Source organism: Alligator sinensis, unplaced genomic scaffold (assembly GCF_000455745.1).
Source record: "Alligator sinensis unplaced genomic scaffold, ASM45574v1 scaffold869_1, whole genome shotgun sequence".
NCBI classification, from domain to species: domain Eukaryota; kingdom Metazoa; phylum Chordata; order Crocodylia; family Alligatoridae; genus Alligator; species Alligator sinensis.
This window is the reverse complement of record NW_005842159.1, coordinates 343,716-363,370: the sequence shown is the minus strand read 5'-3', so window position 1 is coordinate 363,370 and position 19,655 is coordinate 343,716. Positions and strand designations below refer to the sequence as shown.

Below are 19,655 nucleotides of genomic sequence, written 5' to 3'. Positions count from 1 at the left end.
GAGGCGGCCCGTGCCCTGGCGGGGCTGAGCCTGCCCCCTGCGGCGTCGCCCTGGCGGGGCATGCCCTGATTTGCTGCCTCGCCGGAGCCCCGTCCCCGCCATCAGGGTGCGCGTTGCAGGGCGTGGGGGAGCCTCTCCCGCTATAATAAATGATAGAGGATACCATGACTTTGCTGTCTCTGCTGGGCCGGATCATGCGTTACTTCTTGCTGCGGCCAGAGACCCTGTTCTTGCTATGCATCAGCCTGGCCCTCTGGAGTTACTTCTTCCACACGGACGAGGTGAAGACCATCGTCAAGTCCAGCCGGGACGCCGTCAAGATGGTGAAGGGCAAAGTGGCCGAGATCATGCAGAACGACCGGCTGGGAGGGCTGGACGTGCTGGACGCCGAGTTCTCCAAGACCTGGGAGTTCAAGAGCCACAATGTGGCCGTCTACTCCATCCAAGGCCGGAGGGACCACATGGAGGACAGGTTCGAGGTGATCACGGACCTGGTCAACAAGACCCACCCGTCTATCTTCGGGATATTTGATGGGCACGGAGGAGAGGCAAGTTTTGGTGGGGGCGGGTTGATCCGAGTGTGGTGGGGGAGAAGACGTGACCTGCGACTGAGGGGATGGGGGGGTGTCTGGGCCGTGTCCAGCTCACCCCACTCCACAGCTCTCGGGAGCAGTTGGGAGGCTCCCGGCACCTCTGCAGCCTAGGCGACAGTTTAGTAACTAAAAGCTGGTTTCTGCATGCACAGAATAATGATGGTGAGGCCAAATGGGCTGGAGTTACCTGGTGCTAAAGTAGGGTGAGCTGGACAAAAGGCTAGTTCCCCCTTCTCTCTGGGATTTGATTCAGCAGCGCCAGTGGGAGTGGGGATGAAGGGGGAACTTGCTTTTGAAAAAAAGAATAAATGTGACCAATGCTTTTTTTGTTTGTTTGTTTGTGCATATAAGGGTACATTCATATTAGCAACTGACTCTTCTTGCTGGGATTAGTGAAATCCACAGAGCTCATCCTCATGATCTCTTTTATCTCTCCATTGATGGCAGTTGTCCTGTTGATAACTTGTTCACTTTTGGGGAGGAAATTCAGGAAAATTCCCTTCATCCTGAAAGGTTCTGTGTTTTGGTGCTCAGCCTCTACCTTTCTGGCCATTGACATTTTCTTTACACAATATTCTGTGGTCTGGTTATAACTTGGTGAGGTATATCATTTACCTCAGGCAGCAGCTGCGACAACCTTCTGTTGCTTGCTGCTTCTTTAGGAATGTATCCTTGCTCTCTTGCTTTTGTGTAGCACACAAAGACCTCATTCTGGTAACTGTGAAAAAGAAATGCAAAAGGAAGGTCCTATTGTGACACCTTAGCTACAACCTCCCTTGTGTGGGATTAGGATGGGACTTTTGGGAAGGGAGAAATGTTTATACAAAAAGTATTGTCTCTTCAAAAATGTCTTGTTTGTTTGTTAGCTCCTATGCTGTGATGCTGTGGCTTCGGATTTCTTTCAGCTGCTCTGTCAGATAAAGCAGACAAGGTGTCTGCTAGTAAAACACTGACACTGATCAGGCACTAATGGAGCATACAAGGACAGCAGCTGCTGCCCCTCTAAACCTGTAAAGTGCTATCTTGAAATGCTGTGCATCAGAGGCATAGGGAAAAATTGTCATCTTTTCACCCTAGGCTGTATGGTAGAAGTATGCATTATTGGTGCCTCATCTTGCTTGGTATTTGTCATCTTGGGAATAACATGTAGACTTAACATCTTTGATCTTAAAGGGTTGTCGGGTTCTTTGTATCCTCAGTTATGGCTGATACTCTTATTTTTCTCCTCCAATTCGAAGGATTGCATCATGACAGTGCCAACTTGTTAGCTGGCCTCCAAGGAGCTGGCAGTTAATACGCGTGAAGCATATTAAGGATACATGTCTATTCTGCCCTCCAAACTCTAATTGCCTTTGAATGGTACGTTTGGCCTCTGTCTCTCTGCTGCTTTGTATCCTCAGTTATGGCTGATACTCTTATTTTTCTCCTCCAATTCGAAGGATTGCATCATGACAGTGCCAACTTGTTAGCTGGCCTCCAAGGAGCTGGCAGTTAATACGCGTGAAGCATATTAAGGATACATGTCTATTCTGCCCTCCAAACTCTTGCCTTTGAATGGTACGTTTGGCCTCTGTGTCTCTGCTGCAGTCCAAGCCATGTTTGAAAACAAGAGTTTAGCAGCGTACAAATGCAGGTTTAAAAAATGGGTGGTGTGTGTGCGCACGCATTCTTTTCCTACTTTCCATCCTCTTAAAACTAACTGTTTTCCACATCCACGCTTACCAGCCAAACCATTTGAATTCTGTTCTAAAACATGATTCAAAACTCACTGTAGACAAAAGCATGAGGGACGCTTAGTCTTTTGCAGTGTTGTCTTGTTTGTTTAGCTGTACTGTAATACTTCCCACCGCCTATTCATCACCAACCCATCGGGGGCAGCAGGGTGCTATAGAGATGTGTAAGCACTTGTTTCTAAAGTCTGATATACTTAACATGCAGAATTACTGTTGTGTAGGTAAATGACAAGACTGTTAGTGTAATTACTAACCTTAGAATCTCCGAGGCTAGACTTACATGCATATGATACAGTTAACTAATAGTTTTACACCTTTGCACCCTCATTTGCCTTCTGTATTTTTATCCACCTGCTGCTGGTCTCTCTTGAAAATTTGTTCCCTTTGATTCATTGACAAAGTATGAGTTTTTAAAATGAAACTCGTTCATTTTAAAATGCTTAAGAGATCCCTCTTAACATTTTTCAAGATAAAAAATATGTGATCCAGTCACCATGATTTAGTTTCAAAAGGAAGTCTCAAGTGCTGCTTGTTTCTTTTACTCCTTTTAAGAAGTATATGTGTAAGCTTGATGCACATATATGGTTTTCTATGTTTGTCCTGTGCATAAAATGAGTTACCAGAGTATGAACCACCTCACATCTGCACACTAGGAAAAATATCCTGCTGTTTGCATAATATTTAATTTTATCTACACATGCTTTGTTATTTGAATAAAGCCAGGAAAAATAGCAGAATGAATGCTTTCATTCATTGCAAAATATTTTAGTCTCACTTTTCTAAGTCCCCAACTTAAACAGTTTTTCTGGATCTCTGATTTTTTAAAAATTGCAATGTGCAGTTGATGATGACTCCTTGAAATGCTGTACCTAATATATGAAGTAAAGGTTTTGTAAATACTTTATTACCCATACTTTTTTCCTAAGGGGTCCCTAGAAACACTTCTTGCAATCAAAAGTCAAATAAATGCCAATCTCCATGTTATATATTGAACAAGTTGTTTCAGATGGGGCACATTTGTTCTTCCAAAGATCATTCCAGGTAAGATGCTAGTTTAATTTTTCTAAGCATAGACAAGTAAATGGCTCCCTACCAGTTATCTTTTGCAATGTCAATTTAGAGGTTGAAGGACAGATAAGCAACAATTAAGTAATATGAATTACTGGGTAGTGCTAATTTATAAAGACTTTAAAGTTGTGACATTGTTAATATTTTGCATAAACTATTTTTTCTATTAGTAGTGGGGGTAATTACTTCTTATCTGCCTTTCAGTTTTTCTTTGGAATGAATGGTCACTAGCCACTGGTTGGTAGCTGATTTGACAGAAATACAAGAATAAATATAATGTGAATATGTTGTTTTTAAGGGTGTGGTTTGCTGATGCAGTTACAAACATTAAAGGGAATGATGCTTGAGCTGAAATTTGATATATTGTATCTAGAGCCATACTTTCTTTGCATAAAAAATATTTGACTGCCTTGAAAAGTGTATGTAGTAATTCTTTGAACTATTCAAGTAGCACATGTATAGAAATGGTAGTATTTACTGACTAGGGCTGAGTACCAGATATAAAGAGGAAAGAAATTGGTTCCTGACTTCTACTTTACTAAGTGACACTGAACAAGTGTAAAGGTGATCTTCACATAGGAAGGGAGAAAGGAAAGGTGAGGATGGTGGTTTAACTGTTTTGGTTTACTGTATAAGGGGTTAAAGGCAACCTGCTGGATTTTTTTTCTCCTGTATTTAAAGACCCAAATTCTTTCCAAGCAGAAAAACCGAGGAGTAGAGAACTAGGTAAATGCTTGTCATTTGTAATCATACCATGAAAACTGAACCATTTAAAAGGAAAGGGGCATGTGGTCAGACTACTTTACCTCTTTTACTACAGATTCAGGAATGAGCACTTTGTTATGCTACCCTGAGACTTTCTAGAGGTTCTCAAGCAAAATGACAATAGACCCAACTTAATCTTATATTCATATCTGTCAATATGCATTTGGCTTTCTTTAACCATATGGGAGGAAGACTACAAAGGAAACCATCCCCAAGAAAACAGTTACAAACTGGATGCTCCTAATAGGAATGGTAGAGTGGTATTGTCTTGGATAGGGAGATAGGGTAGGAATTTAACATGTCGGAGGTAAACCTCGTTAACTTCAGGTATAAACAGTCTAATTCCAGGAAATGTACAGCCTATTGCTTAAACTTGAACTAGGAACAAGACACTACTTCTGGAGTAAAAATGCTCCCACACAGGAACAGTTAAAGGGGATAATTATGTGAGTAAAATATGAAAGGGGCATTTTGCTTGATGTAGCTAACTGACTTAAAACTTGCATGTTTATAAGTGCAACTGTGCGTTGAATGTTCCTCATAACCATGCTTTTTGGGGACTTTAGGAAGTCGGGGTGGGAGGTACATTGCTTTTATAAATAGATAATGACTGTAAGTATGTGCAAATCACTTAATATACACTTCTATGCAGGTAAATCAGTATCCTAAATGGTTGGCAGGAGGTGCTTGTAATTGATTAACTTACTGGTGCTAAAGTTTCATAAAGCAAGAAAAATAAGAGCAGTAGCCTGGAGATAATGGTATAGAGATAGAGATCCTACTGTTTTCTGAAATGTACTGTACGTAGGTCATGCTGCCCTTCCAGTCTTTGCAAATATTGAGAAAACTCTTAAGTCCTGTGCCCAGTTAACTAACTGGAGATGATGATGTTGGAAGGAAGTTTTAACTTTTGTTTGTCAAAAAAGTAATCAGTAAACTGAGGGGGTTGGGCGGGGGGGTTGTGTTTGTTTTTTAAGCCTAGTTTTTTATCTTGGTAATGAGAGCTTTTGGTGCATTGTATCAGGTGGAAGAAAACTGGTTTATCTTTTTGTTTTTGTTTTTTGTTTTTAACTTGCTGCTATGTATGGCACATGGGGTTAATCAAAGTATGTTTCCATGACACAGGTAATTGTCTGTTTCTGTAACACTGAAGGTAAAGTTTCACTACAGTCATAAAAAATAGTTGTTTTCTGTGGAGCTTGTTTCATATACTCAGGGCTAGAAGGGACTCCAGAGGTCATTAGTGTAACACTTTGCCTGAGGCAGGATCATCCCTGTCCAAACCATCCCAGACAAACAATAAACCAAACCATATAAGACTACCATCAACCCTGATACAACACAGACCTAACACCTTAGGTAAAGTAGGGGAACTATGGCAATCATTTGATTCAGTGACATGACTTTTTATTTTAAAATACTTTTAAAATGTCAGAATAGATAAATGAAAGAGATTTTGATTTTTTTTTTTTTTTTACAGTAAACATTATATTCCATTTTAATATACAATTTTCAAGTCAGTCAGAGTTCAGATAAATGTAGAGAATAGCTGGGATTACTGATGATTTTCCTTTTATAGTAATTTCCTTCATGCGCCTATCTGGGATCTTTTCAAGTACTGAGTGTTGCCTAAATATTTACATGGATAAGGCCCTGCTGATGCACAAGTCCAAATCTCTGTTAATAAAGTTGAGATGTGGACAAAAATCCAGAATGAAGTGAAATACAGCAAAAAGTCTACTGCTGATTTTTTTTTTTTTTCAAATCGGAGTTTTAGCTTGTGGCTGGGTTTAGGATGTTGGAGGATTCAGTTCTCATTCTACAAAACTATAATTTTATAGAACTTAATCCTGTTGCGTGCACACACTTTCAAGTGTATCTAAGGTATGTTTTTAAACCAGTATAAACTCCTGTAAAAAGTCATACTGCCTTTTAATGTCAGCCATAATCTCTGATTTCTAGGTACAACCATGAGTTTTTGTTTCATATTATTTGCAAAATATTGGAAGGAGTTGGATCAGTTTTAAACTCGGTTGGTTTGTATAGCTGGTATAAGTAAATGTAGACGTGCAAACCAAAATGAGACGCATACTTTTAAAAAGGGGCTTGCAGTGGTTTAACTAAATTGGATTTAAAGCATCATTCTAGTTAGGTTGGTGCAAATGTACATGTAAATGGCTTCTCTGACACAGGCTCTGGATGTGGACATGGGTATATTTTAGACCTATTTCAGAAGGGAAGCGGCTGATCGGGGTGTATACAGCAGATGTTATTTTTTAACAGTGGACAAACCAAGAACAATACAAATGTAGCAAAACTGTTACAACTTAAACCCTGGAATGAAGCAGTTGAGAGCTGTTTTGCTACATTTGTTTTGTTCCCTGCTTGTCCACATGTAACTATTAAGTTCTAACAGCAACTTTGCAGTTTGGAGCAAGGGTCTCTCCTCCCCTTATGAAATGTCTCAAAATGTACATGTGTTCATACCTCTAGTCCAGGCTTGTCCAACATGCGGCCTGCCAAGGCATTTTCTGTGGCCCACGGTGCTGCGACGGGAAACAAAAGTAAACACAGTTTACTTTCATTCCCACCCCTTGCCCCTCCCCCAGCCCTCAGCAGCTTCCTAATGGCTGCTGAAGGGCTGGGGAAGGGACAAGGTTCCCACACTCACCGTGTCAGCTTGACATTGCTGACGCGGTGCGTGTGGGAAGAGGAGTAGCCATGTGCTGCTCGGGACAGGATGAGCCCAGCCGAAGCAGCAGGGGATCAGCTGCACTTCCCCCCTACCTGCGCCAATCAGTCCCAAGCGGCACATGGCTCCGCCGCCACCTCTGCTGGCTGGTGCCGACCTGGGCAGGTCTGTTCCTTTAAGACTGAACAGTATGCTCAAGAGTAGAGCATGAACGATCTGGGCTCCAACGTAAATCTGGAACAGGTAAAAATCTTTGTAAAAATACTGTCCAGTGTTTGGATTGTGTTTGCTTCTGTTTCTCTTTGTGTGGGATTGGGGGTTCAACTTGTTACTACTTGTTAAAGATGTGTTACTAACAAGTTATTCATTCAATAAAAGTAAATCTTGAAGATTATTCTAAAAAATGCCCATATTTTGTTGCTTTGATTAGTTTCCACTCTGGCTGATATCTTTTCCACATTTGATCTGTCGACTTGCATTATGCTTCTTTCATTCATTGAGAAGTGAGTAGAAGCGAAAGTGTTTATTTTAGTCAAGTGTTTGGTATTATTTCATTCTTGCTTTTATATTGTTTCTATTTGGATCTTAAACCACGTTTCCAGACCCATTTCATTGTCTCTTCCTCCAACTTCATTGGTGTTCAAAAGTCACGTGACATCACTTCCTGATGTGATACCGCTTCCTGTGAGGTCTTGGAATATGGCTCGCCGGCCCACTGGGTGATAAAAAGCTCATGATCTGGCCCCACATTCAAAAAGGTTGGACACCCCTGCTCTAGTCTATTATCATTCTGTGGATGGAATAAGACCTCAAAGTCCAGTTGCTTTAGGGTTTCACTTCTTGTTCCGTTGGCTTGCAAGTGACTTCCTCTGGAACTTGGAGTTTTATAATCCCCATATCTCTTTGTCAGTTGACCCTCTGATCAGCTGTTTCAGGTGATCAAAGTTCCTTGTAGGTGACCTGTTGATTAGATAGTCACCTGTGTAGTCTACTGGTTATTTTGGGTATAGCTCAAGGGACTTCCATGCGTATGGAAGATAGAAGGTTTAATAATCCTCCATTTTCATTAGCCTTGTGTCCCTACCCTTTGGAATTTCAGCCCATGGTGCAGGTAAAAAGATGAGAGAAGACGGACAAGCCCAGCATTCAGAATGGATTTTGCGTTCTGACAATGGTGTCTGCGCAGAGAAATCATAATTTCAAACAGAATTAATATATTGCACATAAATTCACCAAGTGTCACATCTGCTATCTACAGAATTCCCCCCCCCCACCCCCCCTTGGTGATTTTATTCTTTTGTAAATAATTACTGCCATCCTCTGTGCAAAGATTTTTGCTGCTCCTTTGTTTTCCCTGTGGCAACTGCATGCCCCTGCTCATGAGGACGCAGGCAGTAAGCCTATATACACCAGTAGAGGCACTACAACTGTAGGAGGACATTACTGTATTATCAGTTTATGTTATGAGGAATGCTTTCTGACTCCAGAAAGGCTACCAACATGGGCTTTTTTAGAAAATTAACATTTACTTTTTTCAAAAAAATCATTGGTTTAGACTTGCTAGAGTGAGGTTTCTACTTGTTCAGACTGGATTTTTTAAAGATCTTTGGTCAAAAATACTATGCTCCTGAGCACCCTGATGATTTTACTCTCTTTCAGTAGAGTGTTATTAAAGAAATGTAAGACCTTTGGCAGGGATTCAATTAGACTAGCATGGAAAATTTAAAAAAACACATGCCTTGGATGAAAAATGTCTGTAAATACCAGAATATTAGCAAATAGTTCAGCTTATTACTGGACAAGCAGAGATAAGGAGATTTTTTTATAGCAATTAGCCAACTGCTTATTTATGCCATAATGCATTGTAAAATGCCATAGCTGTTCTTGAACCTATATAGATGCTGCTTTTCCAAATTTGGCTTCAGGTTAGCCTCAAATAACATAAATACTTATTATGGCTTCAGGTAGGTGTTTGGTTTAGAATACCATATAGGCCATACTATAAAATGAAAATTAATTGTTTTGTTTTTTTAAGAAAATTCATTGTTGGAAAGTAGCTCAAAGCTGTGGAGAAAGGATGCTTTGGTGGGGAAAAAAACCTCTGATGCTGAGGAAAAGAGTCCAGGGATTGTCAGATGACAAAATGGGTTAGAGGAAGAAACATAATTCTTTCTGTTGTGTGACTTAATGAACTTCAGAGAGGGCTGGGTGGCAGCACAGGGTACCAGTCACGCTGCTGATGATACAAATTGATTATGATGCTGAAACATTGCCGGCTCTCATCATCTCCGACCTTGTCTGATTCACAGCTGTGTGAGCAGCTGACATCTCCAGCCAGACAATCAAAGTACGTGTTTTAACTGCTAAACCACAATGCAATTATCTATTGCACGTCATACCAGCAAACCTCAAAGCTTCCCTGGAGAAATGAACGTTTATTTGCATTTTCTTTCAGTGTTAAAATTTGTTATCCCTTGCAAATTTTCTCATCATAAAAGTAGGAAAATCTTTGTTTTTTTCCCTTCCTAAATCCCCTTCGGGGTAAACATTAATTTTATTAATTTTGGTTTTAATAACAGACACTGTCATACTGTTTTCAACCAATACACTTCTTAACAGAATACATCTCTCTTCATTTCTTCATTCCCTGCCAGTTATAAAACTGCTGGAAGGCATTAAGCATTTTTTGTGATAAGTGAAAATGCATGCCCCATAATATAGTTCTCTGGTCTGTCACAGCTCACTTATGCTTCTTTTTTAACTTCCATTTAAATGAGTGTGTTATTAGCAGGTAGTCTAGATGGACTGCTGAACTGAAATTGCCTAAATTTATCTTCTCCCCCAAACCTCTTGAGGTTAATGCATTGGGCTAACTGACTGGGATCAAATGTTATGCTGAATACTGAATTACTATTTCATGTATCTCATGTAGAAATTTAAAGAGGATTGCAGGAAACAGAACAAACAATCCCCTCCCCTCTTAAAAAAAAAAAAACAGAAAAAAGAAAAGGAAAGGAAAAATGATGTTTTGTTTTAGAGCTGTATTTTAATATACTTTAAAACTATTATAATGAAGTATGAAAAAGTTTTCTGGATTCTGTATTGGCTACTTAAACATTTTCATAGAAAATCATGGTGAGAGGTTATAAAATCAAATATGCTAGTAAAAGTACCTGTAATAACCTTCGCAGTTGTCTATGACTTCTGTTAGCTGATACAGAATCCAGGTAACTTTTTTTCATGTTTAAGTATAATGGTTTAAAAGTACAGGTTTCCCTCGCTTTATGCGGGTTCTGTATGTGCAGCTTTGCTTTTATATGATGACCCTTTTTATATCAAAAATTCATTTTATGCGAGGTAAATTCACTCATGCGATTGGTGTGGTGGAAGCCCACAGTCAGCTGCTTTGTGCAGTGCATTGTGGGAGTGATGCACACCCAAATATAGTCTCCTGTGTGGATCTGTGCTCCTTGCTTTTTGTTTGCGACGTGTTTCTGTAGTTGTCATCCCCATTATGATAGTGCCCTGTGCTTGTGTGTACTGTCTGCTGTTGGTGAGTGCCAAAATTGTCTTGTAAAAGTGGTAGAAATGGGTCTGGGGTCAGTACAGTCAAGGTCTTGGAAGGTATCCCTATTTGTTACATTGTAAAACGGGTTCCCTTTATGCTAATTTGAGTTATGCGCCATTTTCCAGGAATGCATGTACAGCATAAAGCAAGGGAAACTTGTATATTAAAAGCGTGTGTGTAGTTCTAAAAGGTTAATTGCTGCACCTGGATAAAAAAATAGTTTCAGTAGTCTTAATAGTCTCAACAGTAGTCAAATATGGCTTCATTTTCCAATACCTGATGGAGCCGTACTTTTCTTTTGCTTCTGAAGTTTATTTCTGACCACAGTAAATTCAGGAGCTTGTCTTGGCTTAGTGGAAGAGGAGATCTAAGCAGGGAGGGAAGGGGAGACAGGACTCTGGAGTGGATAAAAGCTAAGGGGCAGGAGAGGAAGGGACTATTAGAGGACCTTCCATTTAGGGACCAGGGTTCAGCTTATCTGGGATAAGCTAGGCATTCCTAAGTCTTAGCCTCATTTAAGGCTTTTATGCTTTGTTCCTACTGTTGAAATTAAAGATGCTCTGTTTCTAAAGAGCTTTTGGGCTTATGGCATTCACAAGCTGGCTGTTGCTTCCAGAAAGAATGTTTATAGATAGCCAAAGCCAGCCGAACCTGCTGAGCAGTTGCATTTGTTTCATTGGGTGGTGCAGTGCTTTATGAGTGGAAGGGGGCTGCAGGGCTCCTGTTATGATGGGCACATGAGGCAAAATTTCCTGCATTTTCTGAATCTGGACTCTGAAACTGAATTACACTCTGCTCCTACTGCTGGCCATTAGTTTGCTGACCATGTGCTGACTCATGGTTAATCAGAACTTAACTGAGCAATTTGTTTTCCATCTGTCTGTCTCACAGTGGGGACAGATAGACAGACAGCCCATTCCCAGTGCTTTGCTCTCCTTAAGGATGATAACAAGTCCTCAAAGGTGCTACCTAGATTCATAATAAATGTGTTAACTACAGTACTTCTCCGTTTGGATTTTAAATTTGGGCTTCTGAGCAGCCTTCATATACAATAAAGAGAAATCAAAACATTTAAATATTTTATGTATATAAAATATTACATGAAATCATAGCATGTGAAGTTAAAAGGTACCTCAAGAAATTATCTTCTCTATGCCTTTCCACTGAAACAGGATCACCTCTGAAAGATATTTGTCTAACCCGATGTGCTTAAAAACCTCCAGTGAAAAAGGTTCCACAATATTATTAGCTATTGCTATGATAATAGATTTTTTGAGAATATTTCCAACCAAAATCTTCTCAGTGAAACAGCTTTTTTTGTCCACACACACACGTACGTATTCATTCTCTCTTCTTGATGAAAATCTGGTAGCCTCAACCTTTCCCTCATAGATCGTTTCCGAAAAACTTGCTCCTCTTGTTCTCTCTAGTCTTTCTCTAGTCTGTATCTTTCTTAAAGGGTGGTGCCCAAAACTTTATACAGCCCTAGGTGAGGCCAACAAGAGTGCTGTTGATGCATCCCACTGGATCCCTTGCCTTTTTTTTTTCTTTTCTTTTTTTTGCAACAGCTTTATATATTCTGTTAATAAATTGACCTGTATTTGGTGTTTGACCCATTCATATCCTTTTCTGCCATGCTGCTGTCTAGTCAAATATTTTTCATTTCTTCTTAAGCATAGCACTGTATGCTTCTCTTTGCATTTTACAGGGCCCGAAGTGAAGTTGGTCTATTCCAGTGGTTAGGACTGAGTTTGGAACTAGAGTCAGGAGTTGAGATCAGGCGACTGAATGATTGAGCCAACTAAGATCTGGAGAACATTTAGCTCAACAGCCTGAGGCTTCCCTGGTAGTCTGTTGGAAAGCAGCACCAGGTATTGAGTGAAGTAGTGGGGCTACCGCTTTATCAGTGAAACCAAATGAACACATGGGTGTGTGATGGATGGCCCAGTTGCAAGAACTCGCTTGTCTTGTGATTGCTGGCAGGCCTCAGCTAAAGACAAGGACCCTGGGCCAGGATGACTGTCTTATGGAGAAGGTTAACTAGGGTGGCTGCTAGTCATTGTGATTTCATCTTGTTGAGATTTTACATGTGTATGTATACAGTTGAAAACTGAGTGTCAATTCAGTTGGTTATTGGTTCAGCTAACACAGCTTAGAGGAAGCTGCCTAGATTGAATTGATTCAGTCTCAGGCTTTTTGACTGTCTCGTTTTTGAGATTACATATAGATATAGATATATAAAATATATCCATCTCTCTATGCATATTTTATATATATTTATAGATAGATATCTATGTCTATATATATATAGATAGATAGATAGATAGATGGATATCTATATAGATCTATATTTTATGTATAGATAGATATATGTAGATATAAATCTCTCTATATCTATATAAATAAAATCTCAAAATAAGAGAGTCAAAAAGGCTGAGACTGAATCAATTCAATCTAGGCAGCTTCCTCTAAGCGGTGTTAGTTGGAAAAGGGAGGGAACAGCCTACACTGACCCAGGCCAGCAGATGTGGGAGGAGTGCTAGAGTGTCTCTCCCAGCTTCCTGGGCATTGCCCGCCCAGCCAAGTACCCCCAGACCCCTGCTGTCCCCCAACAGGGGGTTAAGGAGCCCCTCATCTGGGTGTTGGCCCACCTTAGAGGAGTCTCCCTATCAGGATGTGCTCCGCAGCCCTGGGGAACTGAGGGGAATTTCTCCCTCCCCCTTCCTAGCTGCTGTTTGCTTTACCAGCTGCTGCAAGAGGGAGAGAGGAGTCCTTCAGGCTGGATGCCTGCCCATGCAGCCCAGCATGGGGGCACTGGGGAGCCCTTGCCTTGGAGCCCGTGTATCCTGGGGCAGCCCCAGGGAGCAGAGAGGAATTCTTCCCCTCCCCAAACCCAACCCCTTGCCTTAGCTGCTGGAGTCTCAGGGATAGCCCAGGGAGTGGAGGGAAATTCCTCTGCTGGCCTGCATTTAAGTGCTGCGAGTCTGAGGCAAAACTAAGGCAAAACCGGCTGCAGAAGAGCAGGAGAATTTCGCTCCAGTCGCTGAAGCTGCTTGAGACTCGCAGGGGCTGAGGCGAGCAGCCTCAGTAGATGCAATATATCAAGATATATTGCATCTACTGCTTCCCTCATATCGACTAAGACAATAACCTATTAAAGGAAAAAAATGGATTGATGTACTCTGTTCTTGACAAATCCATGGTGGCTGTTTTTAATAATCTTATCTTCTGTGCACTTACCAACTGATTGTTAATATCTTGTTCTGGTGCTGGTCTATAATGTTCTGGGCCCTCCTTTCTTAAAGATTGGTATCACGTTTGTCCTTCTTCTGTCCTTTGGGCCTCCCTTGTACTCCATGAATTCTCAAAGTTAATTGCTTATTGCCACTGGTTCAGAAATTACTTTTGCTAATTCCTTAAATTCTTTAGAATGAATTTAATATGGCTTTACTTATTTGAGGACGCCTATCTTCCCTAAATACTTTTTTAACCTGTTCTTTCCTTATGCTTCCCAAAACTCTTACGTTTTGTTAAAATTAATTTCCTGTTAAATAGCTGGTCACAGTCAAACTTTTTAAAGAGTGAATAAAAAGGTACAAAACACTTCAGCATTTTTATGTCATTTATCATTTGTTTTCCTACATCAGGTAATGAACTTTCATTTGTCATACTGTTACTTCTACACTGTGTATATAGAACATTTTTTCTTGTTACCTTTTCTGCCTTTTTGTAATTGAAATTCATTTTGTCTTTGCCTTTTTGATTTTTATCCTTACATGCTTCTACTGCTCCTTTATTTTTATCCATAGTCATTTGCTCTTGTTTCCACTTATTATATGATTCCCTTTTTTAGGTCATTAAAGGGTAGCTCATGCAACCACATTTTGTTGTTTCTTGTCTTTCCCTTCCATGTTGTTCTTCTTCCTTCCACCATTGTTTTAGTTAACTGTTAGCTTTAATGCACCCTTATTTCTTCATCTGTCCTCCTAAGAAACTTACTTACCAGCTTCCTGAGTTTGTTGAAATGTGTTCTTCTGAATTAGTCTTCCTGTTACTCTCACTCTCCTCTTCTTTGAGTGGTGAACTCCCTTTCACCTTTAAATTCTCAAGTCAGTTATTCCCTGTTAGGCTGAACTAAACCTAAAATCTCTCTTACTTTAGTTTAGGAGCACTGTCCACCTCAAAGTTGTTCTCAGCAGATTACAGGAATTTGATGAATGTCCAGAGATGTATCTAATGAATATTGTGCCATGGCCAAAATTCCTCTGAGCTGGTGAGAGGGGTGGTCTGCCCTGATCTGGGCTGCACTTGGCTCTTCTGGCCAGACAGTGCCATGGCCAAGACTGGAAGGGGTCAGAGGTACTGGAATGGCACCTACACTGTGTTGGTGCCCAGAGCTGGTGTTCCACTCTCCATCTCCTTCCCTCCTCTCTTATGGTCCCATTGCCAGTTCCACTTATCTCTCCCAGATTCTAGTCTTGTCAGTAGTTTGCTTTTCTGTGGACTTTTGTCATTGGACTCCTTCGACCCTAGTTTAAAAACATGTTCTGAACTTTAATTGTGTAGTCAACATAACTGGCAGTTACGTTTTTGATAATCAAGGTTGGATGCCTAAGTAGAACATCAGTGAGTGAACTACCTGGTTTTGAAATGTAATTTGTCTAGAAGTTACTCATTATATCTGTGATATTGGAAGATGTAGCCAGTCATTTAGAAAGATTGAATCCCCTTTTGAATGACCCTTGTGTAGACCCAAGTATTTTATAGTATTGTAATTAGAAGTATTGCTAAATTAATAGAAACATTATTTTTAACTTTAATGGGGGCAGAAATAATCTCAGTATCCTGCCCTGAGGGTGGATTAATGTACATCACTTTTTAAAAAAAGGCTATTTAGAAAAGTAATCAAAGAACCTTAAATAATCAATTTTAATTTTGTTTTGCCTTTATACTTAGTGATTTTCATACAGGTGGCTTGTCATTCGTTTGATAACCTTTAAGAAAAGCTGAAGTTGCAACTAAATATGGTATTTACATGACATGGAGTATTTTCTGTTCACTTGTTGTATATACAGTGTATCCACTTATTTAAGAAGCTATGTAACTCATCATGCATTCTTAATGTTTCTTTTTTATTTTGTAACAAAATAGTGAATGACATTTTCTTATTTACTAGATTGATTTTTTTTTTTAATTTGTGACTTCTGTCCAATTGGTTTTGAAGGGAAATTAAATTTATTTAAAAATGATGAAAGCCAGCTTTTTAAAAATTTTTGTCAGTTAACTAAATGTTAAGTGTGTAAAAAGCATAAAGAAGAAATCTTGATTAAAACATGTTTTGTTTTGTAAAACCAATTGGTTTGAATGAAGGAAGCATTGTTTCAAGCTCTGGCCCAAAGCCCATGTTGGGCACTTGTTAGCTTTCACTGAAAATACCTAGTGAGTGGGTCTCTGGTGTCTTAAGCCTCTGGATTCTGAACAGAGCTAATTGGGATGTGTTTCTGTCTCATGGTATAAGCTCTCTTAGTAGTATCCCCTCCGGAAAGCTAGAACTTTGTTCATCTGCCTTTCCTTGAGGTCCAGTTCTGGCTCCTCTGACTTCCCCATAGCTTTAAACACTTTTTCTAAGACTCACTGATTATATGAGCCTTAAGTCTCCAAAAGGTGCAACTATATAGAGATAGATGCAAACACATACATATAGAGAGAACTTCTCAGTCATCTCTGTCTCCTAATTATTTTAGTTTTAGATTTCCAAGAAGAGAAAATATCTTCTCTCAGCTTGGGACAAGAATACAGATTTGCTCAAGGTGATTGAGATTTAATGACCATTTTTCCTGCACTGCAGAGACTATGACCCAATCCCACTAGCCCATGGTGAATATTAGGCCGTATTTGATTTGGATTCAGATTCAGCACAGTTCAGGGAACAGTGATTCAATTCATTGATTTGGATCACTGCTCCGATTCAATTTACTCAAATCTGAAGATTCTATTCCGATTCAGAGAATCAGTGATTTGGCCATAGGCACAGCTTTGTATGTTTATTCTACATACCTCGAGGTACCCAGTGTGGCTTGTGAACGCTGAGATGGTGGGATAGATGGAGCGTCGCACAGGAGTTAAGGGGGTTCCTCCGTGTGCTCAGCAGCAGACCCAGACGTGGATCAGAAGTAATTCCGGTCCACTTCTGGGTCTGCCGCAAAGTGTGCAGGGAACACCCCCCCTTCCCCTGTGGAGGGCACCCCCCCCCTCCCCCCCCCCCCTTCCCCTAGCTCAGCGATCAGTCATGGGAGGATCCCAGGTGCATTCCCAGACCTAGGAGGCACTAGTTGCCAAGGCAGGGGAGGGCTCCTCTGTGCACTCCACAGTGGACGCGGAAGTGGACTGGCAGTGCTTCTGGTCCACTTCTGGGTCCGCCGGCAAGCATGCTGGGGACCCTCCCACGTTCCCGTAGGATGTTCCATCCACCCCACCATCTCAGCGTTCACAAGCTGCCTGGTACCTTGAGGTATGTAAAACAAAAAACAAAAAAACCAAACAAACAAAAAACAAAACAAAAAACCCCAAAAATCCATATAAAGCTATGTCTATGTCCAGATCATCAAATCATCATTATTCAGAGGCTTCTGATTCGATTCGGAGAGATTAAAGGGTCTCCTAATTTGATTTGGATTCGGAGATTCGGCTACCAAATCGGGTTGAATCTCTCCCAAATCAAATCGGCAACCGACTCTTCACACAGCCCTAGTGAATGTACATAGACAGCAGCCTTCATTGCTACTGCAGTTATCTTAGTAACAATTTCATAACATCAGTTAGAATGTGAAAGTTGCATATTCACAACTTTGAAATGTGAAAGAGAGATTCCCCAATTTATTTCAATACTACCTGACTTGGTTTTTGCCTAAGAGCCATGTCATCCAGGCGTGGGTCTACCCAGTGTGATCATTCCCCTACATTTACACTTACGTTCATTTTTAGAGATAAGAACTTTCGATTTAGAAGCCATCATAAAAAGACAACGTTTATTCTCTCCTTGAAAAATTTGCTTTGCTTGTTTTAAAATAGTGACTTTAACTCAAGAAAACAGCTGTATGCTGATTGTTGCAGAGCTCCAACTAGATTCACTTTAATGCAAAAATAAAGCTAGTTTTTATTTTCTGAGTCACTTCACTGTGAACATATAATGAAGATTTCAAGTTCACTCAGCAAAATGAACACATTTCTTCTTGATGACGTGCTGTCTTTCTCTTTTTTTTTTTTTTAAAGATTCTTTTAACTTATGTTAATGTCAACTTGTGAGACTGACAATCACTGTGGTTCTTAGATGAGAGAATCGGCATTTGCATTTTATACTGCTGTGACAAAAGAAAATGAATCCAGAGGAGCAATGGGGGTTGACGCCCAAGGCTGCTTCTCAGCTAGTTTTTAAAACCTTTGTTGGCAGGTGGACTATCCATCTCTTATTGAAGAAATTGTCTGGCTATGACAGAATATTCTTGTTATTCCCCAGTTTTAATAGGCATAACCTAAAACCAGTTATGGCTATAACAGATATGAACATGTATGGTTTTACTATAACTTTTTAAACAGAATTCAGCAGTGCTACCTATTGAATAAGATAACGGAATGTAACTTAAAAAACAAAGTTATTAATATAACTTTTTAAAGATTTTACATGTACAGATGAGGAATTATAACATGGCTTTCCATATCAGTTTTAATTCTGCTGTCTTAAGGGTATGATTTCAGGGTCCTTTAAAAGCATGCAATGTAAGCCTACTATAGCCCTTGGAGAAAAGTTACTTTTTCCAACCACTTTACAGAGAAACAACCACCTTCAGCCTCAATTTATGTGATTTCCCAAAGCTAATAGGAGTCAGTGGCAAAGCTGAAAATAAAACCTTATCTATTTCTTCTCTGCTCCCTTGCTCCAATCAACAGAGTATTTTTTCCCACCACACACCATCTTCTAAGCATCTGTGACTTTCATTGTTCTGTAATGCAGCATCTTTACTTCCTATTACCTAGTGTCTAGCCTTCCATGCCTTATCAAGGTAATTGAGAAAGATATGGCATACTTGTTTAATTTAGCAAAACAAGGGCTGAGACGTTGTATGATTGCTCTCTATAAATGCATTTGGTGATGGGATATACACTGGGGACCAAGAAAAGCTCCTTAAACTAAAGGACAGTGGTAGCCCAAGAACAAAATGGTACACGCTGGTCATGAATAAATTTAAGCTGGTATGAGAGAGTTTTGAATCATTACAGCAGTCAGGTTCTGGGACAGCTTCTCCATTGGAGGAGCAGAGGCAAAAACCTACCTGCTTTTAAGATACAGCGTGGTAAATATATGGAGATCATATAATGGGGCACCCATGATGAAAGGTGGCTAAACTCTGGCTCGAAATAGATGTTGCCTTTGTCCTACCATAAACATTTTTATGACTGCACAAATACCAAACCAACAGGCACCCATGACTTTGGGCCACAAAAATGACCCAAATTTGTGGCCACAGTGCAGGCGGTATAGATTCGTGCTTCTATTTTGTGGTGGCCATCAGTTTGCTTCGTGGTAGGAGAGCACAGGCAGTTTAGACTTGTCCACACTCACCAGTTGCCCCAGGCAGGTGCTTTTGGGGCTTCAGGGGCTCAATCCTATGTGCCTTGGGAATTCCTGTTCCTGGAATGTGCAAGATCAGGGCCCTGAAGCGCCAGGAGCATCTGCTCAGGTTCCCCTAACTTCAGATGCACGCTCTGGGGGCGCCCTGGGCTTGAATATTGTACATCTGTGTCCCAACTGGGGTGTACCTCTACAAACAGGGAAAACCTGAGTTTCCCCATTTGTAGAGATGTGTGCCCAGGGAGTCTGACTTGGGGCACATTTCTGCAGGTAGATTCCTTTGCAGAGGCACACCACAAGTGATGTCATACAGGATTGGGCCCCAGCTGCTTCCAGGAGTGGTGTGGGCCTGACCCTGCAAAATACAGGCAGTCCTTGACTTACAACCTTCCAAGTTACAACGTTTCGCACTTACAACATTTATAAATTGACACCCTTTTTCAACTTTATGATGTCAGTTTCGACTTTACAACGCTTGATCCAATGCGATGCCACACCAGCAACCAAGTTTCCTGCGTTGCTCATCTCCCTGGAGAACATCTGTCCAAACTTCCTTGGACACTTTCTTTAAGAAAGCAGACAAGACTCCAGAAAAACCTGCAACTAA

General features: G+C 40.5%; 1 protein-coding gene across 2 annotated transcripts in view; it reads left to right on the top strand.

Annotated features, from left to right (window-relative positions):
* Nucleotides 1-6: 6 nt before the first annotated feature.
* Nucleotides 7-19,655, top strand: part of PPM1L (protein phosphatase, Mg2+/Mn2+ dependent 1L) — a 217,595-nt gene continuing 197,946 nt past the window's right edge. For both annotated transcript variants that reach the window (XM_014520839.2, XM_006025683.3), the window contains exon 1: nucleotides 7-548. In XM_014520839.2, coding sequence (XP_014376325.1) covers nucleotides 150-548 — 399 coding nt within the window. In that variant the 5' untranslated portion in view covers nucleotides 7-149. The remainder of the gene's footprint in view (nucleotides 549-19,655) is intronic.